Source organism: Phascolarctos cinereus, unplaced genomic scaffold (assembly GCF_003287225.1).
Source record: "Phascolarctos cinereus isolate Bilbo 61053 unplaced genomic scaffold, phaCin_HiC Scaffold_9;HRSCAF=440, whole genome shotgun sequence".
Classification (NCBI taxonomy): Eukaryota; Metazoa; Chordata; class Mammalia; order Diprotodontia; family Phascolarctidae; genus Phascolarctos; species Phascolarctos cinereus.
Window position 1 is genome coordinate 170,584,246 of NW_027556402.1, and position 24,313 is coordinate 170,608,558.

The window sequence follows — 24,313 nt, forward strand, 5'->3', positions numbered from 1 at the left end:
TGTCGCACTGTTGTCATTCTCTTTAATGAAATTATAGATTGATTCTATGATCTGTTCTCTGACCCACTCATTCTTTAGAATTAGCTTATTTAGTTTCTATTTAATTTTAAATCTATGTTTCCACAGCCCTTTAATAAATATAACTTTATTGCATTATGCTCTGAAAAGGATGCATGTAATATTTTTTGCTTTTCCGTATTGGGTGGTGAGGTTTTTATGCCCCAATATAAGATCAATTTTTGTGAAAGCTCCATATACAGCTGTGGAAAAGGTATATTCCTTTGTATTCCCATTCAATTTTTTTCAGAGTTCTATCATACCTAACCTTACTAAAAATCTATTCATTTCCTTAACTTCTTTATTTATGGTTAGATTTATCTAGCTCTGAAAGGGGAAAGTTGAGGTGCCCCACTAGTATCATTTTACTGTCTATTTCCATCATAACTCATTTAACTTTTCCTTTAAAAATCTGGATGCTATGACATTTGATGCATATAGGTTTAGATATAACTTCATTGTCTATGGTACCTCTTACCAAAATGTAGTTTCCCTGATTGTCTCTTTAAAACTAGGTCTATTTTTGCTTTTGTTTTGTCTCACATAATGATTTCTAGTCCATTTTGCTATCCATGTCTGTTTTATGGGTGAGCTCATCCCATTTACATTCATGATTACTGTGTATTTCATTACCTCCTATTTTTTCCCTATTTATCCTGCTCTCTCTCTTTTTACCCTATCCCTCCTCAAAAGTCTGTTTTGCTTCCAACCACTACCTCCTTTAATGCACCTTCCCTTCTATAAGGGAGTCCCCGTCCCCTTTTCTTACCATTAATCTTTCATTCTTTTATCAGTCTCTTATCCACTTCCATGTAAGGCAAGATAGATCTCTATACCCAATGTTATTCCCTCTTTGAGCCAAATCCAACGAGAGTAAGGTTCATGCATTGCCTGCCACTTCCTCTATTATCCCCACCATTTTAAAAGGTCTTCTTTTTGTGCCTCTTTTATAGGAGATGATTTTTGCCCTTATTTCTCCTCCATCCCCTTTCTGCCAGTGCAATCCTCTTTCTCAGTCCTTCATTTTATTTTTTTTAATTATTCCATCACAGTCAACTCATGCCCCTGCTCTCTATGTATACTCCTAGCTGCCCTAATAATGATAAAGTTCTTATGACCTGTATCATTTCCCATATAGGAACTTAAACATTTTAACTTTATTGACTCCCTTATAATTTCTCTTTCAGGTGTACCTTTTTAATGTTTCTCTTGAGACTTGTATTTGAAAGTCAAATTTTCTCTTCATCAGGAATGCTTGAAAGTCCTCCATTTCATTAAATATCCATTTTTTTCCCTGAAGAATTATACTCAGTTTTGTTGGATATGTGACTCTTGGTTGTAATCCTAGCTGATTTGCCCTCTAGAATATCATATTTCCAGCCCTCTGCTCTTATAACATGTGAGCTGTTAATTCTTGTATGATCATGACTGTGGCTCCATGATATCTGAATTGTTTCTTTCTGACTGCTTGGGATATTTTCTCCTTGATCTGGGAGCTCTGGAATTTGGTTATAACCTTCCTGGGAGTTCTCATTTTGGGATTTCTTTCAGGAGACGATTGATAGATTCCTTCAATTTCTATTTTATCATCTGCATTTAATATATTGGGGCAGTTTTGCTTGATAAATTCTTGAAATATGTTGAGACTTTTTTTCCTTATCATGGCTTTTAGGTAGTCCAGTAATTCTTCAATTATCTTTCCTAAATCTATTTTCCAGATCTGTTGTATTTTCCAATGAGATTTTTCACATTTTCTTACATGTTTTTTTTTTCATTTTGTTTTATTGTTTCTTGGTGTCTCATGGAATCATTAGTTTCTAGTTGCCCAATTCTAATTTTTTTTTTTGGGCAATCGGGGTTAAGTGACTTGCCCAGGGCCACACAACTAGTAAGTGTCAGGTGTTTGGTTTGAGGCTGGATTTGAACTCAGGTCCTCCTGACTTCAGGACCGGTGCTGTATCTACTGCGCCACCTAGCTGCCCCCCCATTCTAATTTTTAAGGAATTATTTTCTTCAGTGAGCTTTTGTGCCTCTTTTTTCATTTGGCCAATTCTGCTTTTCAAAGCATTCTTCTCTTCGATAGATTTTTATGCCTCTTTCACCATTTGATCAATTCTGTTTTTTAATGTATTATTTTCTTCAGTAGTTTTTTGTGCTTTTTTCTTCCACCAAACTATTAAACTCTTTTTTACAATTTCCCTGTATCACTCTCATTTTTCTCTACTTTTTCCTCCATTTCTCTTATTTGACTTTTCAAAATCCTTTTTCAGCTCTTCCAGTAATTCTTGTTGAGTTTGTATCAAATTAACATTCTTCTTTGAGGCTTTACTTATAGCTGCTTTGACATTATTTTCTTCCGAGTTTGTGTCTTGATCTTCCCTGTCACACTAGTAACTTGTTATGGTAAGATTTTTTGTTTTTGTTGTTTGCTCATTTTTCTAGCCCATTTCCTGACTGAACTCTGGGTTAAAGTTGGACTCTGCTCATGGGGGGTAAAGGGCACTGTCCCAAGTTTCGGGTCTTTCACACAGCTGATTTCAGAGTTAGCTCTGGGAGACTGCAAGTTTTCAGTGCTTCCAAGGCAGTATGATTTAAGAAGAGTTGTGGTCACTGCTCTTCTGGCCTGTGCTCTGGTCTTTACCCAAGAAGGGGCTTTGTTCCCTTGTAGCCACCAGTGCTAGCATTCCTCTTAGCCCTAGAAGTATGACCAGGTACCAAACTATTGCTGCAGCCACAAATGCTAATGCTCTCCTCTATCTTGGAATTGAGACCAGGGTCCTTACTCCCTCATGAGTGACCACAAGCACTCCTCTCAGCCCTGGAATCACAACCAGAGCTTCTGCTCTCCTGCAGTAGCCATGAGTGCTTTCACTTATTTTGGCCCTGAGAATGCTACCTGGAACTATGTATGGGCAATGTATAACAGTGTTCCAAACTAAACGCCAGCAAAGGGTTCCCTGCAATCTCCTTCTAATCAGTAGTTCAACCCCACCTCCACCACCACCCCGAACCCCACCCTGCCTAGCTCTGGTCTGTTGGCTGAGAGCTCCAAAAGCTGCTGTTGCCATCAACAGAGCTGCCTTCAAAGCCCAGGGCTGGGACCACAGCTTGTGTTGCATAGTCTACACTGAGCTCTATGCCTGACCACCAGCTCAGTGAGACAGACCTTTCCTGCTGACCTCCTAAGTTGTCTTAAATGAGAAAATTGTCTCACCTGACCTTTTGCTAGTTCTGCCACTCCAGAATTTTGAGACATTATTTTAGAGTTATTTACAGAGGAATTTGGGAGAACTCTGCTGAATGCTTCATTACTTCCCCAACAATCAAGTGACAAAATATAAAATTAAAATAACCTGAATACAATTAGTGAACATTCATTATACTTACTGCTCTAAAAGACACTAAAATACATTTAGTCTCAATGATAGCAAGTTATGTTATTTAATTTGAGTTTTCTTTCCATATGCTATACCTAGACACAAATACTAAAAAAAAAAAAAAAGATGTTCTTCTATGTAAGACAACGTTCACAAAATTCCTTCTTTGGTACTTCACTACAGCATGGAGGTACTTCTTGGTTCTCAAAGGCAATATCAGTAAGTTCTAGTAAGTCCTAATACAAATCCTTCCATATTTCAGATACTGTAAGTCTCCAAGATTATCTAATGAAAACTAACAAGGTTATGATGATTTACACTGGCAAAGGGAGTACCACACCAATAAAACTACAGGTCTTTCAGAAGTGGAGTCCTTCACTAGTTATTCAAACAAAACTTGAATGACCACTTGTTAAGAATATTGTGGAAGGAATTACTGGTTAGATACGGGTTACAGTGGAAAGCCTCTGAGATACCCTCTAAATGTACTGTTTGTTGCTCTAAAATAAGGTTTGCATTGTAAAAGAATTTATTCATCACTGCTGTATTTTAACTAAAGTTAAAACCATGCTTCCTATGCAAATTTTAAAATACAAAAAAAACTCACAAAAATAAGGTTTCAATTTTTTCTTAATTTGACAGCATCAATACAACCAACCACTCCACCTTGTTCTTTCAGGTGAAGGCTGTGGGACCCCTCAACCAAAAATTTATCCACAATTATTATATTTATGACTTTAATTGAGAGAAAATAACCCTAAATTATAGCAAAGAATATCATTTTTACTATATAGTCAGATACTTCCCATTGTAAAGTTAATGAATCTGTCATGTCATTATATTAAACATTTATCCCCATGTTTACCGTGGGCCAACGTCCAGAGACGGCACAGCAGAAATGGTATTATTCTCCTAAAGTCAAAGGGAAAATCTGTATGGGTACTGCTACAATTGTGTGCCATGTTTTTCTTGATAGTATCAGAAGCTAGAAATAAACTGAGATGTCCAAAAATAGGAAAATTATAGGAAAACAAGATATGTGTGAGTAACCAGATAGATATATAACAGTTCCAACTTCCAAAACCACTATCATGTAATCCTTTTCTAAAAACTAAGAGTATTTTCTGCTAACTTTGCTTTGGCATATTCCTATAATTTTTTCCTTGTTTATTATATATCTATGCACAGTTAACTACCTTTCCCAAGAAACAGTAATATACACAAATGCTGACAGATATTTCATAGGTGGAATCTTTGCATGGAAGTTTAAAAATACAGCTTTTCATACAAATTTACTTTATAGCTAGCTATACTATATTACACTAACTATTGTAAGATTAAATCCATTTTTAGACATTTTTCAGACTATTAAAGGAATCAGGGGAAAGAAGAAAAATGAGAAATAAAAATAATGGGGGAAAAGACAGAAAAAGACTTCAGTGAAAGCTATAGCCAATCAACATTTTATCACCACTGATTACTAACAACAGGCATTAACAATATGCATTCCCATCAATTTGCCTTTTAGTCTACTAGGAAGGCAACTGCGGGCACAATACATTAAGAACCAGGAGCAAGACCTGAGTTCAAATCCAACCTCAAACACTTACTAGCTGTATGACCATGGACAAGTCACTTAACCCTGTTTGCCTCCATTCCTCGTCTGTAAAATGAGCTAGAGAAGGAAATAGCAAACATCTCCAGTATCTCTGCCTAGAAAACCCCAAATAAGGTCACAAAAAGTCAAAAGGACTGAAAAACAGACTGAAAGACAAAAAATAACAAAATATATTCCTTCAAATGATGCTATAATCCCTAAATCCCTTATTAGACTTAATCCAAGAAAGTCACGCCACACATATATTGATCTGAATACCAAGAAATCTAGTGATTCTGGAAGACCTACAGATGTTAGAGGACTTTTTTGTGTAATTTTATTTTGTTTTTACAGAAACAGATGAAAACAAATGTTTCTTCTAATCTGTGGTATTGAAACTCCATCTACCTCTGAACCATCAGTGGTACAGTATAAACAAAGGTTTCTAAAATTGCTCTGGAGTAAAGAACTTCTACCAATGAATACTGAGCCATTCTAGTAATATCAATTAGCATAGCCTCCACCTCCCTCCTTGTCCCAAAAGTGAATGAGCCATTCTAGTAATATCAATTAGCATAGCCTCCACCTCCCTCCTTGTCCCAAAAGTGAAGGAGCTTGAAGGAATCAGGCTATATCACAACTAATACCATAAATGAGTTTAATTTTAGCCTCAAGTCTGTTAATGATAATGACGAATAGCAGCATTTACATATCACTGAAAGTTCTATAAAATACTTTACACTTGCCGTCTCATTTGATCCTCAATATTTCCTCAATTTTTTTTTCAACAGCTACACAGACCTGTAATTTCTCTGAGCAGAAAATTTTTACTCAGAACTTTTAAAGTTTGGGTTTTTTAATAATATGCATAATATAAATACTTCTAATGAAAACTGAAAGTCTGTATACTTTTGATTTTATTTATTAATTGTATTATACAATAAAATTTACTACAGTTTTGTCAGAATGTTCACATCAATAGTCACTATTCACACAGTTGTCTTTGCTTTCCTTTTCTAATGGCGACATCACCTTCATACTGACTTTGAATCCATCTCACATAATGTCAAGTTTCTGCTGCTAGATGACTTTAGTAAAGCAATAGCTCCAGCCAATCATCACTTTCCCATCCATTTGAAAATAGGAAGGCCACCTATTTCATTCGTAAGGAGGGCAGAAGGATCACATGACCTCACTGAACAAATCCAACAGCAGTTGATAAATCAATTATAACATAAAGCACATTAAGGAAAGAAAAGCAAAAACCAACAGTGTAAATTAGTTGACTTAACAGCAGTAACGTTTTCAAAAGAAAATTTCAGCTGCACAGCAACAGAGAAATATTAAATGACTTGTCCAGAGTTACATAGCTAGAAAGTATCTGAGGTAAGATCTGAATTCAGGACATGCAGACTCCAAGTCCAGTGCCATCTCAATATGGTTGTCTTATCCTAATTAAGTTTCTAAAACAGGCATAGTAGGGACCCACATAGCATGTCTGTCTTTTTTTTGATTGTCAAGAGATTAAAGCATAAAATCAATATTAAGTCTAGCTAGGCACAACCCAGTCTCTAAGGAAATATCCCTAAGGGAAATCTACCACAGAAGGTGGGTAATACTATCAACAATATTCTTCACTTGCCATGAATTTCATGACATTTAAATAAGACAACTGATGAAGGAACAAGCCTTTAAATATCATAGAGGTATTCTTGATAACAAAAGTAAAATTCTCCAGGATGAATTATTTCCTTTTTAATGTTGACTAAACAAGCATGTTTTGGACAACAAAGCAACCTCTTTTAATTATCAAAATTCTAGTGTGTAATTCTGTTGCTCAGTTGCATCCAACTCTATGGCCACATTTTGGGATTTTCTTGACAGTGATAATGTAGTGGTTTGCCCTTTACTCCTGGAACTTATTTTCCAGATGAGGAACTGAGACAAAATGGGTTAAGTGACTTGCCTAGAATCACATGAGGCCAGATTTGAACTCAGGAAGATGAGTCTTACTGATTCCAAGCCCACTGCTCTATCCATTGTACCATCTGCCCCAGGATCTAATGAGTGCTCCTCAAAAAAAAATTAATCATTTTGATTACACAAAATTGGAAAGCTTTTTTGCACCAATAAAATTAATGCATCTAAGATGAGATGGGAAGCAGTCAAGAGAGGGAGAAAAAAAAAACTTTGCATAAAATTTCTCAAAGGGTTAGCATTCAGATGTAGAGGCACCTAAAAAAAATACTTAAGACCAAAAGCAGTTCTCTAAAATGCAAGTGGTGAAAGAATATGAACAAACAGTTCTCAAAGGAAGAATTTTAAACTATTAACAACCATATGAAAGAATGTTCGAAATCACTATAATAAGAGAAATGCAAATCCAAATAATCTTGATGTACTACCCCCAAACCAGCAAACAGACAATGATGAAAAAAGATGGAAACAATCAATGTTCGAGGAGGCGTAGAAAGATACAAACACTGATACACTGTTGGTGGAGCTGTAAATTAGTACCAGGAGTCTACAAATCAATTTGCCATCATCAAATATAGTCATGAAAATACCCTTACTCCACCTAAAAGATTCTCCTATCACATACACAGTTATATAAACAAATCACTGACCCAAAAAAATGCCCCATCAACACCAAAATATTAATATTAGTGCTTGTTGTAGTAATAAAGAAGTAAAAACAAAGTATATGAATGTAAGGGAATATTACTGTGTTGCAATAAATGATGGAACACGATAAATACAGAGAAACATGGATCCCCTGACATGAAGTGATGAAGAATGAACCATAAAACAATAAACAATGAATACAGCAAAATTGTAAGCCCAAAAAAGAGATATGAGAAGAGACTTCCCCTTGATCTTTTGCAGAGGTGATAGGGGAATGGGAAAGTACACATGTGTGGAATATTTCATATAATGTAGATCTTTCTTTAGATGTATTGATTAGTTTTGCTTAATTTTCCCCCCTCTTCCTCTTTTAAAAACATTCTTTGTTATAAGGAATGGCTCTCTGAAAGCGGTAGAGAGACACAAGAGGAAATCCAAGTGATTAAAAGAATAATAAAATCTACTTTCAATTTTAAAAAATTTATTCAGATGTAACAGATATTATACTGAGGCAATGATAGTAGCTCACATTTAGCTCTTTAAAAATATTAAGATAAAGAATAACTAATAACTATTTTGTAAATACATTTTAAAACACTGACAAAAAAATAGTCTAATTTTGCTTAATTCCTGTTCTGCTACATACAATATCAATCAGTTACAGCATCATAGATAAAAAGCCAGTCTTTGGAGTCAGGAAAACCTGAGTTTAATTGTCAAATCAGGATATATAAGCACTTTGAGATGCAAAGTAACTCACAATACCACCAGGCTACTAACACTGAAAATTTCAGATTAAGTTACTGATCTACATGGCAAACGGTATTTCCTCACTGGGAGTTCTGGACACAACAAAATAATTCTGTAAAAGAAAGTTAAAAGCAGTTTCAGAAGCAGTTAACTTCCCAAATATTGAGGCATGAACTCTGCTATTTTTATTAACTGTACTTATCTTTTGTAATGATTATAAATTTGAACCACCGAGAAAGGTGCAATTTAAAGTAAAATAAGACTTTAAAATCTCATGCCAATGTTTTTTTTAAAAGGAATAAAACAAGCCCACATTCTAGGATCACTTTAAATTAATAAAGAACATGGTAACAGATGGAACACTAATGCACTGTTAGTGGAATTGTGAACTGATCCAACCATTCTGGAGAGCAACTTGGAACTATGCCCAAAGGGCTATAAAAATATGCATATCAAAAAAAAAAATGTGCATACCCTTTAACCCAGCAATAGTACTTCTAGGTCTCTATCCCAAAGAGATCTGACAAATGGGAAAAGGACTCACATGTACAAAAATACTTATAGTAGCTCTTTTTCTGGTGGCAAAGAATTAGAAATTGAGGAGATACCTATCAGTTGAGGAATGGCTGAACAAGGTGTGATACATGAATGTAATGGAATACTATTGTGCCATAAGAAATGATGAGCAGGCAGACTTCAGAAAAACCTGGAAAGACTTACATGAACTGATGAGTGAAATGAGCAGAATCAGGAAAACACTGTACACAGTAACAACCATTACACAATGACTAACTTTAATACACTTCTCTTCTCAGCAGTCTAAGACAACTCCAAAAGACTCATGATGGAAAATGCTGTCCACATCCAGAAAAAGAATTATGGTGTCTGAATGCAGATCAAAGCATATTATTTAATCTCTCTCTCTCTTTCCTTTTTTTGCTTCTTTCTTGTGGTTCCTCCTATTGGTTCTAATTCTTCTTTACAACATGACTAATATGAAAATAGGTTTAATGTGAATGTAAATATTGAGCCTATATCAATTTACATGCTGTGTTGGGAGGAGGGGGAGGAGACTGAGAAAAAATTTGGTACTCAAAATCTTATGGAAGTGAATCCTGAAAACTAAAAATAAATAAATAACTGTATTTAAAAAAAATAAAAACATGGCCCAAAGAGAACATTAGACTTCAGAGAAGACCTTCAAGAATTTTTATACTTACTTGACTTACTTTACTTTGAGCAAGCCACCTTAACTTCTCCAAAACTTTATTTCCTTAAAATACAAGATTTTCCATAGCTTGAAAAATGATACCTTTGATAAACTTCCAAAAAGCTTCATCTAACTTAACTTCCAACAGCTGGTCAGTCAGTAAACATTTATTAAGCACCTACCCTCTGCCAGGCACTATGCTAAGATAAGTACTAAATTCCTCAACTAAAGTGCCCCATTGTTATAAGGAAGTGACCCTGGGTCTACAAGGCTATACAAGTAAAAACTCTAAGAGGTCCTACCAGCTGGAAAAGGCCTGAAGTATAGGCCTGAAGAAATTATGACTATGTTAGGAACAATATTTTAGGTAAGACCTAAGTTAAATCAGTCTATTAAGACTGGAGATTTAAAATGCAATTAAAACCATCTTTACTATCAAACTCTGGAGAAACCTTGGGGCTTCTGCTCTAACCAATAATTCCTAACTGCCTCCAACAAACTCACACATACCCCAGCAATTTCCAACCACCCCTGGTCCTGAAACACCTGGCAAAGCTTACTAAGGACATTTCTGCAACCTTGTTTTTGTAACTTTTCAACACTTCCCTCCCTGTAGCTAGATTGAAAGAATAAGCTTCTAGAGTTAAAAAAGATTTCACAGGATTACTCACAGCAGCTAACCAGCAACTTGCCAGGCTCAATCAGAAAAACATTCCCTATAAGCAAGTGAAATTTCACCTGAAACTTTTGATAACTATTCCCCCTGGCCTAGGCCTTTTTATACTCAAGTGACCAAAGAGGAAAAACAGGCTCTCCACCCCCAAAGCAAAAAAAAAAAAAGCTCAGCTACATGCACATGCTGCTGGAGCAATGGTCAGATGGGGAAAGGGATTAGGAAATGGGGGAGGGAAGAAAAAAGTGAGAAAAGAACAAGCAAGAAGAGGTAAACACCACCCTTCCCCTTCCCACAGCAATTGCTCCTACCCAAAAGCAACTCAGTGTCTCACTCACCATCCATACAACTCCTACCACAAAAAACCTAAGTTCAAAAGATTCATTACAAGATTCATTAAATTCATTATGCCCTAGACACAGGGCATAACAACCTTTGAAGACCACCTCCTAGTAGGCAAAAGTAAATATGGAATTGGAATTCAGAAGATGGAAATAATACTTTAGTCTAGTTCTGAAAGTTAAGTAAAACTCTCTGAAAGTGAAAAAGGAAGAAGAGAGGCTCAAGGGCTAAGACTCAAGGCATTACACAACTAGCTATTCTTTCAGAATAGAGAATCACAAATATTTGAAAAGGCAAAGCAAAAATTCTATGGAAAGGGAAAGAATGAAGCAGAACGAGAAACTAAAGATAGTAAAAAGAGAGAAAGGTATTATGTCCCTGGAGAGGCAGAAGTAATTAATTAATATCTAAGAGTTAAATATCAGAACACTGAAAGAATAACCCCAAGGCAAAAGTTTTATAAAGCTATCATTCTTTAAGTCTTGACAGAACATTAAAGAAAAATTTCTTCCACCTACTTCATCACTTTCCTCTACTTCAATGCCACCATCTTTGTCATCATCCATCTGTTTATGTATTGTTCGAAGAGCTTCTAGACTAAATCTGTCTTCTTCAGTAAAACACGGTGGACTCAATGAAATGCAAGGATCTGAAAAGAAATAAAACAGGACAATTACTGATCAGCTATAAAAGAACAGGCTACTATCACAGTTTGAAGGAAAAACTGTTTCAGTTTAAGTTAATCTTAAATAAGTTTAACATTTCTAATGAAGAATGTTACACATAGTAGTACATGTTCTAAAAATGACAGAATTTCATCCAATCCAATTTAAATGGATGTTAAATTGCTACTTCATAAAATATTCCAATATTAAATTCAAGTTTGTCTTTATTTAACTACACTATTTCAGCACACATTTTCTTCCTCCTCTTCAATATCCACATTTAACATTCTTCTAAAAAAACATACTTAATAACCTCTCCAGACAAACTGGTCATTATGAAGCCATAAATGATAGAAAATAGAGTAATTTTTCTACAATCCAGTTAAACAAAAATATGACTTTCAGAAATACTAGTACCTGAAAAACAATATATCAGAAAGATAATACAGAAGAATATTTAAGAAAGCATTTATTAAAAGTCTGCTATGTACCACGAACTGTGCAATGGAGCTATAAATATTAAGAATTAAACAACTTTTACTCTCCCAGGGCTCACATTCTAATAGGGGAGAGAAAAGGAAAAACTAGAATTAAGAGATTATGCAATTAGAAAGCTGGTCTTTCTTTCTTAAAACCAGATGACCAGTTACCCTCTCCCAAAACAAACATCTTCGAGATTTTAAAAAGTTCATAGGATCATTCAGCAATAGTACGTACGGGGAAACAATTTAAAGAATCACAATTTTAGTTTCTTAAGTTTCCTTAGTTACCAGCCTCCAAGAAGTTAAAAGAAACCAACTAACATTTAAGAAGGAATGTAGGTGACCATGAATTGGGAAATGGATAAAAAATTGTAGTATGTGAATGAAATCATTTTTACCATTAAAAATTATGAATGAGGAATAAAGATGAACAGATCAAAGCATACTTTTTTCTTTCTCGTGGTTTTTATCTTTTGTTCTGATTCTTCCTTCACAATATGACTAATGTGGAAATATGTTAACAGGATTGTATATGTATAGCCTATATCAGATTGTATGCTGTCTTGGGAAGGGGGAATGGGAGGGAGGGAGAAAAAAACTGGAACTCAAAATCTTATAAAAAGTGAATGCTGAAAACTATTTTTGCATGTAATTAGAAAAAATAAAATACCATTAAATGGAAGGGGAAAAAAAGAAATAACCCCTCCCATCTCACTATCAACTCTTCTTTTAGCTGTTATGGATTTCAGTGATAATTCCAATTTTGCCATTTGACCTGAGCAAAGTCACAATCTCTCTGAGCCTCAGCTGTTTTATCTGTAAACACAGCTGAAATAAATCATCTCTAAGGTAATTTTCCAGATCTAAATCCTATGGTTAAGGAATTGTCTCTAGAGCCAAATATGAACAATCTTGGCAAGAAATAAGCTGAAAATCATTTGCAGCCTATTAACTCAAATACTAAAATTTAAACTATGACAAAATTATTTAGCTTGTGTGCAAAGAATTTCAAATGTACATCACATAGAGGGCAAAAGAGAGGACCGCTGTGGGGGGGAAATGGTCACAAAATAATAAGCAAGAAAACTTCAGAGAAAAACAAGATACAGAATATCATCAGAGAAAGGTGTGATTAAAAAAAGAAAAAAAGATAAGTTTGGTCTCATGGCAGAGGAAAGGGATAACAGGGTGAAAGCCTGAGTGCTCTAGCAGCATCCTCAAAATGTAAGGAGGAATCAAGGAGAGCCTCCAGAGCATTGGGTGGACCCTGTGGCAAAATTCACAGGAAAACATGAACAAGCGTCTCACAGAATGAGCAAACAAAAATGGTTTGAAATTAGCATTACTGGAGGAACATCCAAATCAATGAGCTCACAGATCCCTTTGACTATGAGTGTCTTAAAACCTTTTCTTTTTAAGCAAAAGTGTTTTTAAAATCAGATTTTAAGGGGCAGCTAGATGGTGCAGTGGATGGAGCATGGGCCCTGGATTCAGGAGTACCTGAGTTCAAATCCAGCCTCAGACACGGAACACTAGCTGTGTGACCCTGGGCAAGTCACTTAACCCCACTGCCTCACCAAAAAAAAAAGAAAAAAGAAAAATTAAAATCAGGTTTTAATATATTTCTTTCATTATTATTTTATGCAGCCTGCCATACTGATGTGTTGGTTAGTATTAAAATGGACAGCATTAGAGAAGGAGGCACTCTGAGAGGAAATTAATATTATAAATAACCAATTACTAATTCAGAACACAGATTAAAGCTGTATAGAAAGAATAAGAGTTCACCTTTATATAGCTCTTTAAGGTTAACATAGAATCTAAGAACCCAATGAACTAATGGTAAATAAAATGGCCCTGAAAACTGCTTAAGTATCAGTATGAACAAGAACATAATTCTACTTGCAAATATTTTAAAAGGACAGAGATAAAGAAATATACTTAGGTACTTATAACAAGCACCATAAAGCTTCCCATATTTAACTACCTCTAGCAGGCCTAGATTCTTCAACAAATTTTATAAAGGTAATAAACTTGAAAATGTTTGCTTATTGTCCACTGACATAGAGCAAGGAAAACTGAACAGCTTCTTCAAGCTAAGCAACCTTTGTTATAAAGAATTCTCACTAATTCAATACTGGGTTGGGCAATCTTTCTATGGCACTTAACTTCAAAATTTCAAGGACTGATGATTTCATCGATAGGGAGCCTTCTCCCAGAAATGTAACACAGGTTTCCCCGCTCCAATCATAAGACGACTTTCAGGAGCTGCTATTACCTGGTAACCAGGTTTCTCAAATAACAAGACAGTCTGTCAACAAACCTGTACTCAAAGAAAAGCCATTGAGAATTCAGGGTAACCACCCCTCCACAAGGAGATATCAGACTAGAATTTTAGTGGAAGTTTAATGGAGGTTAAGATACAAGATTAATTTAGAAGTAAATGTGGTAAAGAAACACAAAAATTTCATTTTCAACATTTCTAACTTAGGATGTCACTTCAAGTATTTGTTTTATTAATACTGTCACATTATAGATATTTTTTTACAAAATATTCTAATATATTTTAACTTATTTAATACTTACAACAACCGTAGTTTAAGAATGTTATCATATTATTTTACCAAATGAGAAAACTGAGCCTCAAAAAGGCTGTGATTTCCCTAAAGTCACAACCAGTAAGAAGACACAACATAAGACCAGACCTCTCCTGCCCTCTTTTATGTGCTATCTCCCAAAATTAAAACATAAATTCCTTGAGGTCGAGGATTGCCTCAATTTTCTATTTGTATCCACTTAGCATAATGCTGAACTGCTTAACAAACATTTACTTAACCAACTAATATACATTTTCTGACTCTTCATCCATTGTTTTTTTTCTACTGTAACACATTATGTCTTTCTCTTTTTTTTCTCCCTCATTCATTCCCTTCCTAATTCCTAAACTCTAATAAGTAATAAGGTTTGACCTTAGTAATTCTAAAGCTATGCAAAACAAAGCCAAAATCACCACATAAGGGACAAGATTAGGATAAGAAGTTTTGTGAAGCACAAACCACACTAATGTAATTGCCTTTAACAATGAGAATGACAAGTAAAAGCAGAATCAATAAATAAAGCTCATATGGACTTCTTTAGACAGGCACATTAATAAAAACACTGCTAATGAAATTATGAATCATAGAAGGCTTTTGATTTTACTCCATGTGACATGCTTGCCAACAAATCAAATAGCTCTCATAGCTTCTTGATTTGTTGTTAGTACACATACAAGGTATGTTAGTAAGTGAATATACTAGAAAACCAGTCAATCTTTAAGTCAGCAAGATGTTAAGTCTCACCTCTGATACATACTAGCACATCTACATTACTTAACCTGTCAGTGTCCCCAAGCACCTAAGATTCTAATTTGCATAAGAGTTATTCATCTGCACTGGTGGTGGAGGAAATCTCATCAATGGGCTTCCTCCCCTAAAGACATGACAGGTCAGGACCAGAAAATAGATAGATAGATAGATAGATAGATAGATAGATAGATAGATAGATAGATAGATAGATAGATAGATAGACAGACAGACAGATAAGTAAATAAATGAGAGAAAATGTGTGAGTGAGAGTGTGTGTGTGTGTGTGTGTGTCTGTGTGTGTTAGCACCAGCGTTTTTCAAACTTGGCAGGTATGGAATATTCTTACATCCTTGCTCAAATAAATTACAGGCCCCCCTTCAGCCACTTACTAATTGTGTGACTCCTATGCAAATCATTTCATCTCTCTGAGCCTCAGTTTCCTAATCTATAAAATGGGAGCAATAATAGTACCTACCTCACAGGTTTGTTGTGAAGATCAAATGAGTTAATTGATGCAAAGCACTCTGCAAACCTTAAAAACGCACTCCATATAAATGTTTTCTATTAGTATTAGTATTATTGCTTAGAACTGGTAGAATAGACCTAACTTATTATGTACACTATGACTATACTTCTTTCAAGAACCTAGAAATCTAATGGAACCCTCGGATTTTGTAAAACTTTAAACTACTAATCAAGACTTTACTGCTGTCTGACATCATGCTAAATTCAGTGGTATTTACAATATATTTTTGTGATCTGTATTATTAAATAATTTTTAGTAAATAGAATGCAACTGACACCAAGCTGGGCAGGGCATCTGAAACCTCGGAAGATAGAAGGATGATAATTTAAATTTATGTTGAACTTTATGTATTAAATGGTTTTATATGCATTGCCTCATTTGATTCTCATAACCCATTAATGCAAGTAAAGAAACTATTACTATTATCTATTTTTCAAATGAACAAACTAAGATTTGGTTGATTTTACAAAGGTCATAGAGTTAGTAAGGTGTCAAACCCAAGTGTACTGTTGTCAAGTTTAATGCCCTGTTCACTAGCACCCTATTATTTTAGGACACAAGCTTTTAAAGCAATTCTGCAAAGTTCGAGTAAAATGACCCATCAAAAGCAAAATCAATCAGAGGGTAGTAGAAATATAAATTATCGTACATGGATTCAAAAACAGACTGAAGGATTGAGAGGAGGGCAGAAAAAGTGGGGAAAGTATGTTCAAATATGATAGAAAATTTGTAATTTTAGGGAGCCATCTGAAGACTACATAAGCAATTTAAAGTTACTCATATAAAACATTCCAAATGTATCAATATGTTTGACACTCAATAAATAACACTTTCCTTATGTTTGACATTGGTTTCATCTACACAGAAGGGATCTGTGAATTTTAAGGAAAGCACATATTAAGAAAACATTGAAAATAAAGAGTAAAGAACAAATGAAAAATAACACTAAAAAAAGAAAACGGTAACATAAATACCTAGAGCTATCTCCTTTAGGTAAATTCAATATATTCTGATGATGCCATTATCTTCAAGAGCTAAGTTTCTATATGGATACCTCCCATTCTGCCTTCACTCAAATCACTTACTTCTACTACAGCGTGTTGGGGATGAGGGTGGTAATGGTAAAATTAAGTGTAGTAGTAACTCCCATGTATCACTTTTAGATTAAATCACAAAATTATGGAATCCGAATTTAAAGTTACATCTAACTCTAAAGGTCTAGTCAATTTCCCTGTTTGATAACTCTAAAAATTCAAGTTCTTAGATCATTCTGAAACTTCTGTCTTCCCTAACTTCCTCTAGTCATAATACCGACTCCAAGCAGCAAAGAATATCACCAACCCAGAACTTCTAGCAGATGTAACAGTTAAGATGCTACCACATGCAAAAGAAACTTAAGAGCTGAAAAGCACATATCAGTTAATGAGATAGAAATGATCAAAAAAGATTAAATAATTTTAATTACATAAAATGTATAAGCTTTTGTATAAAAATAATCAATGCAACTAAACCAGGAGGAAGTTGTTAATCAAGATTCTCTGAGGATGGTCCAATATGCAAAACATTTAGGGAACCATTCACAACAGTCCCTGGAATACTGATGAGTGTGTGTGTGTGTGTGTGTGTGTGTGTGTGTGTGTGTGTGTGTGTGTGTGTGTGTGTTTTCTTTTTTGGTTTTCCTGATACTGTTCTCTCTTAGTTTGCCTCCTCCTTGTTTAAGCTCCTCTCAGTCTCTTTTGTGGACTCATCAATTATATCACACCCTCTATTTCCCCAAGGTTTTGACATAAGCCCTCTTCTCTTCTCCCTCTACCAGCATGTCTTCACCCCCTTATCAGCTCCCATGAGTTCAGTTAGCCTAGCTGTTTGTTATTCATTTTGTTTTTTAATTTTTACATATCCTAATTTTACATATTAGTTTAGCTGAAAAAGGAGGTGGTTGCTTTCATTTTTGTTCATCTCTTCTCTGATTTTCAGAATTTGTGCTTTGGTGCTTAGTTGGAAGTTTTTCATTTGTTGCATCCCCAATTTATAGGGTTTTTTCCAAACAAATATTAATTTTCCACTACTGCTTTAGCTACATCCCTAAGTTTTGATATGTTGTCTCATTATTATCAATTTCTCTGACAAAATTTTCTATTGCTTCTAAGATTTGTTCTTTGACCCACCACTTCTTTAGGATTAAGTTGTTTAGTCTCCAATTAATTTTTCATTCTCTCTTCAATTCTCTTTACTCATTGACAACAGTAACAACAAATCTTAAGAGAAATAATAGAAAATTCCATCAGAGAAACTGATAATTAGACAATATAGCTTAGAAACAAGAGAAAATTTCTTATAAAAAATTATAACAATGAGACAATATGCCAAAATTTCAGTAAAATATGTTTAGTATTCTTTTCTGCATTTTTAAGGTTTTCATGCCCCCAAAACAGTGACAATTTCTATAAAAGTGCCAAATACATATAAGAAATATGTAAATTATCTCCTGTTCCCATTCAAGAATCACCAGAGAGCCAGAATCTCTAATTTTTCTAAATTTCTATTCAGGTCTTTTATTTCTTGTTTATCTTTTTGTGCCCATATACACATACAATTATTGCTGTATTGTCTATTTCTACTTGGAACTCAATTAGTATTTTCTTTAAGTATATAAATATCATGCTAGTTGGTATGTGTATTGTATATGCTATTTTATAGATATTATATACATGTCACATGTGTATATATTACATAAAGGTATATGCACACAAAGATTGATTATTTGTAGTACATTTAAATATAACATAGTTTCCCTGCTTATCTATTTTTATCATGAGTATATTTACTGTAGCCTTATCTGAACTCATGATTTATTCTGAGTTCACCTGAAGCATAATAGATTCTGCTCTAGCATCTGATTTTAACTTTAAGTAAATCATTATTTTCAACTGTGTTCCTGTAAACAATTATATTGTGGGATTCTGCATTCTTATTAATCCTGCCATCCTTTTCTGTTGTATGACTGAGTTTGTCCCATTCACGTTCTTGGTTATGACTGTTAATTTTGTATTTCCTTTCATCCTGTTCTCTTGGTTGGTTGGTTTTTTTACCTCTACTTCACCCAGCTCCCCTATTTACAAAGAGGAAGAAAGTGGTGAAAAAGGAATATGACTAACACTTGATATCTATGAATGATGTGTTCTGTTTTCACAATCTGATCCTTCTCTGTCACTTCCGAGGTGTCATCACAGGCTTTTACTTTTTTTTTTCCTTTTAATATACCCCTTTCTTTCCCTTACCAATGCTGAAACTGTTTTGCTTATTCCCTCATCTAACCCCCACCTCTTCCTGCCTCCAAATATTTCCCTGTTAAGGTAAATGTACATCACATTTGGTGTATCTGTGTTTGTGTGAGCATATTCTACCTTCTCTAGGTCTATCTAGCTCAGATGCAAACGAGGTTCATAAGTGTCCTGTTCTCACTCCTTCCTTTATGTTTGTATAGTTACCTGATGCACAACTATTATGAGAGATAATATAGTTCTGACTCCTTTACTCCACAGAATACCCCATTCTTATCCTTCCGTCCTCTTAAAACCATCAACACAACAGTCAATAAACATTATTAAGCACCTACAATGAACTGTGCTAAGCATTGGTGACACAAAGAAAGGCAGAGGACAGCTCCTCCCCTCAAGGAGCTCACAATCTAATGGGGAAGGCAACACATTAAAGAGGGGAGGAAGAAGAGAGAAGAAAGGAAGGAGAGCACTTTGTTAAGTACATGAAGCCCAGAGGGTTACTGCCAGTGGGAAATAATGAGATGGCTGCCCTGGATCCCCCTTAAGGGGGTGGGGTCTGAAAAGAATTCTCCATGTCTCCATCCTCCTCTGGGGGAAAGGGGGAGAGAGGGGAGATTACAAGGGGTACTAATGAGGTGTGGTCTTGCAAGATGATGAGGTTCTGGAGATCATGATACAGTCTGGAAGAGAACAGCAGAGAGCGAAATAATAAAATGGTTCCCCAATGCCTATCTTATTTAATTTACTTCCTGATTGGGAGTGTTTGAGAATCCTCTATTTCATTAAAATCTATTTTTCTCCTGTAGAATCATACTCAGTTTTGCCAAACGGGTTATTCCAGATGGTAAATTTTATCTTTTGCCTTTTAGAGTATCATATTCCAAGCTCTCCACTTCTTCAGAGGTGACAACTGCCAAGGCTTATGTAAATCTGACTGTGACTTCTTGGCCCTTAAAACTCTTTCTTTTTGGCTGTTTGTAGTACTTTTTATTGACCTGCAAACTCTGGATTTTGGCTAGAACAATCCTGGAAGCTTTCATGTTGGTATTTCTTTTACAAAGTAATCAGTGGATTCTATTTTGACTTTGCCCTCTGATTCTAAGTCTGGATAGTTTTTATTTAAAATTTCTTGAAATACGGCATTCCAGTTTTGGGGGGACTTTCATGCAATGTGATGACTTGTTTTCCAAGTCAGCTGTTTTTCATAATACATCTTACATTACCTTCTATTTTTTAAATCATTTGATTTTGTTTTAATATGCTTTCATGTTTCATGGAGCAATTTTCTGTTTGGCTCAATCTAATATTCAGGGAGTTCAATGCTTTGGTGAGGTTTACCACAATCTATTCTAAGGTATTAATTATTCTTGACTTTTTTTTCTTCCTTAGCTTTTCCAGCTTGTATCTTTTATTTCATTTCTTCTAGGTATTTTTGTAGTACTTGCAGCTAGGGGTATTTTTTTCCCTGTGGCTCTACTTGAACTTGCTATGGACTTACTCTTTTCTTGGTTTATCTCATGAGCTTCTCTCAGTCTAGGATGATTCTTTCTTTGTGGTCAACATTTCCCCTTGTTTATTCCTATCTCCAGTCTTTACTTGATGGTTAAGACTAGACCAGGTCTTCTTCAAAAATCATCTGGTTTTATTTTCTGCCTGTTTTGACATTTGTATCCCTAGAGTCCTAGCACAATGCCTAGCATATTAGGTACTCAACATATATCTATGGACTGCCCTTTTAACAGATACAAAAAGTTCTCAAAAACTGCCAACTGTTAAAAACCATATGAAAGATTATTATAAATCACAAATAATAAGAGAATACAAATCAACTAGTAATGTCTTTCAATGTGTGAGAGTACAAGCCTTTGGCATACTGTATCTGAAACGGGTATTCATACAATGAACTGCCTTTAGTTGTTACTAGGTCTTTTTAAAATATCTTTAGGTATAGAATACTTTATAGTCATGCTCTCATACAACTACAGGTAATGGATAATTCAATGAAAAATTTTTGTTGTTGAGACATTTCAGTTGTGTCTGACTTCGTGACCTCATCTGGGGTTTTCTTGGCAAAGATAGTGTGAAGTAGTCTGCCATTTAAAATAACTTGCAAAAAATGAGATCCTTCACACTAATGCATTGTTGGTGGAGTTGTGAAATGATCCAACCATTTTGGAGAGCAATTTGGAAGTGTGCCCAAAGGGCTATAAAAATGTGCATACCCTTTGACCCAGCAATAGCACTTCTAGGGCTATATCCCAAAGAGATCATAAAATAGGTAAAGGACCCACATGTACAAAAATATTTACAGCAGCTCTTTCTGTAGTGGCAAAGAACTGGAAACTGAGGGGATACCCATCAACTGGAGAATGGCCGAAGAAGTTGTGATATATAAATGTAATGGAATACTATTGTGCTATAAGAAATGAAGAGCAAGCAGACTTCAGAAAAACCTGGAAAGACATGTATGGACTGATGCTGAGTGAAGTGAGCAGAACCAGGAGAACATTGTACACAGTAACAGCCATGTTGTGTGATGACTAACTTTGATTGACTCAGCTCTTCTCAACAATATAGGGATCTCTAAAAGTCTCATGATCATGTTACCCACATCCAGAGAACTATTCACACTGTGGAGTATGAGTACAGATCAAAGCATACTATTTGCCCTTTTTTCCCTTCCGTTTTGTTTTGTTTCCTCCTATTGGTTCTAATTTTTCCTTACAACATGACTAATATGAAAATATGTATAATAGGCATGTACATGTAGAACCGATATCAGATTGCATGCCATCTTGGGGAGGGAGACAGAAAAGGAGGGGGAGGAAAATTTAAAACTCAGAAGCTTATGAAGTGATTGTTGAAAACTAAAAAGAAATTAATAAAAAAAAAGAAAAGAAATAGTTCCTTCAATACTTTAAGGTTCTAAAATTTCACTGGTATGGGCATTCTGTCCACCAAAAAACAAATAAACAAACAAACAAAAAAAAACACTTTGGTTAAAAAAAAATTATCTTTAAGAGCTGCTCTGGCCATAAAATCCATCACCCTGATGGCAACCTCATAATGAGTCTCTCAAATATATTCCAACAGATATCATCAAGCACATGCTCAAAGTCTGACAAGAATTCCCAGAACAAACACTCCATTAGCAGAATCTTTAAAAACTCTTTGCTACTTAGATGTCATGGTGAGCTACAATAAGCAGGCATTAGTGGACAAATATCACCCAAATAGAGTATTCATGATTAACCTGTTCAATGGTAAATATCCACCTTCTGCTGCAATTAATTTTAATGAATGAAATAACAAAATCATAATCTAGTTTTCTAGTGTTATTAAAAATGCTATCTGAAAAATTAAAAATAAACTACTGCTTTAAAAGATCTAAAATACAATTTCTAAACCATAAAATCTATATCTATCTTTGAATTGTGAAATATGTTCAAGTTACTTCAAACAAAAAGACCACTGCAGAAAACTATGATTACACAATGAGTCTTCTTGACTAACATTTAAAAAATCATCTTGTTTCAATCATGCAAAAACCACAAGTTTTTATTGTGTGTATGATTACAGTTCAAAACCAGTGGAATTAACAAAATTGTATTGTTTGTGTTTTCTAAAGTGTCTGGACATCAAAATAGCCTACAATTGGAGGTTATGGCACCTGGTAATGCAGGGCACAGAGTTCTAAGCATGGAGTCAGAGAGTTCTAGGCATAGAACCAGGACCTGAGTTCAAATAAAATTACAGATACTTCCTAGCTGTATGACCCTGAGGAAATCATTTAACCCCTCTGTGCCTCAGTTCTCTCATCTGTAACATGGGGATAATAATAGAACCTACCTCCAAAGGTAGTTATGAGGACAAAATGAGATAATATTTAAAGTAGATAGTGTTATGATGGGGATATCGTAATAATAGTGGAGAAAGTATATTAGCCTCGGAGTTCAGACATCTTGTTCTATTTCTGCAAATAACTACTTAATATTATCTGAATAAGTACCTCTACCTCAGCTTCCTCATCTACAAAATGAGAGTTGAGCTAGATGATTGGAAGAATAATCTTATAAGAATAACACAATAAGGCTCTATTTTACTATAACATTTTGTGAGTCTAACTTCCAAATGAAAGTACAAATGTAAACACACAACAAAATAACTATTATTCAGCAATTTATCATTCATTTCCAATCACCACACCATTCATTCAACCAGAGTTACCAATGTGAAAATAGCTGGTAAACTTCAAGACCATCAACCAGTGTTTAAAGAAATTTAAAAATACATCACTGTTTACTAAACAGTGTTCGATTTCTTAAGAGAAATTATTTCCTCATTAAGAAACAAACTCATCTGCACTACTATTAAATCTGTTACTAATTTTTTTCTTTTTTTTTTTTTTGGTGAGCCAATGGGGTTAAGTGACTTGCTGAGGGTCACACAGCTAGTGTCAAGTATCCAAGTATCTGGATCTGAACTCAGATCCTCCTGACTTCAAGGCGACAGCTCTATCCACTGTGCCACCCAGCTGCCCCATCTGTTACTAATTTGCAAGAGGTATTTGAACCTATCTTCACATAACAGGACCAGAGAAACTCAAGGAAGGTACTTGGATTGGACCATGAAGGAAAGCAGGATTTCAACATACAGAATAAGGAAGTCTATTCCAAGAACTAGGGGACAGTATGAGAAAATGAATAGAAACAGAGAGGGCATTTGGTGATACAGCAAAGTGTAATTCACTACAAAAAAGAATACCAGATGTTATTAAGAAAGAAGGCTAAACAAGTATGTTAGAGTCAGACTAAGTAAGAAACATAGCTCTAGCACCAATCTTGAAAATCAGATCCACTTCTAGGCTTCCATTTTTTCAAAATGTCTCCCTTAAAAAGTTTTCCTGCCAAAAATATTTCAGTATCTTCAGGCACCAACCTATCCAGCCTTATTTATTACTACTTACTTCCACATCTGTTACTTTACAACCTAATGTGTCTTTAAATGCTAAGGTCTGATGTTTGAGCTTTATTTGATAAGTGATGATGAGCCTCTGAAGGTTAGTTGTTTGTTTTGATAACAGTGACATGCAGAGACGAATGAACTAAGAAAATAAGGATCTTATATCTTATTAAGTAGGTAGTGTGGTGAAAAAGAGGAATGGACACAAAACACTCAAAAGAAAATAAATCAATAAGATTTTTTTTGCAACTAATTAGGTTGTCTACAAAATAATTTAATTATATACCAGATGTTGCTTCATTAACCCATACTTCAACTCACAACTGTACATATTCTAATGTCCATTTAGTCACTGCAAGTCAATTACAGCCTACACTGTCATTATATGGAAAAATTAAAGTTGAAAAGTAAGCCCA

The 24,313-nt window shown here is 34.8% G+C and overlaps 1 protein-coding gene across 2 annotated transcripts in view; it reads right to left on the bottom strand.

Annotated features, from left to right (window-relative positions):
- The window catches only part of STIM2 (stromal interaction molecule 2), a 178,821-nt gene that overhangs the window by 106,210 nt on the left and 48,298 nt on the right, over window positions 1-24,313 (bottom strand). For both annotated transcript variants that reach the window (XM_020992232.2, XM_020992223.2), the window contains exon 2: window positions 11,150-11,280. In XM_020992232.2, coding sequence (XP_020847891.1) covers window positions 11,150-11,280 — 131 coding nt within the window. The remainder of the gene's footprint in view (window positions 1-11,149; window positions 11,281-24,313) is intronic.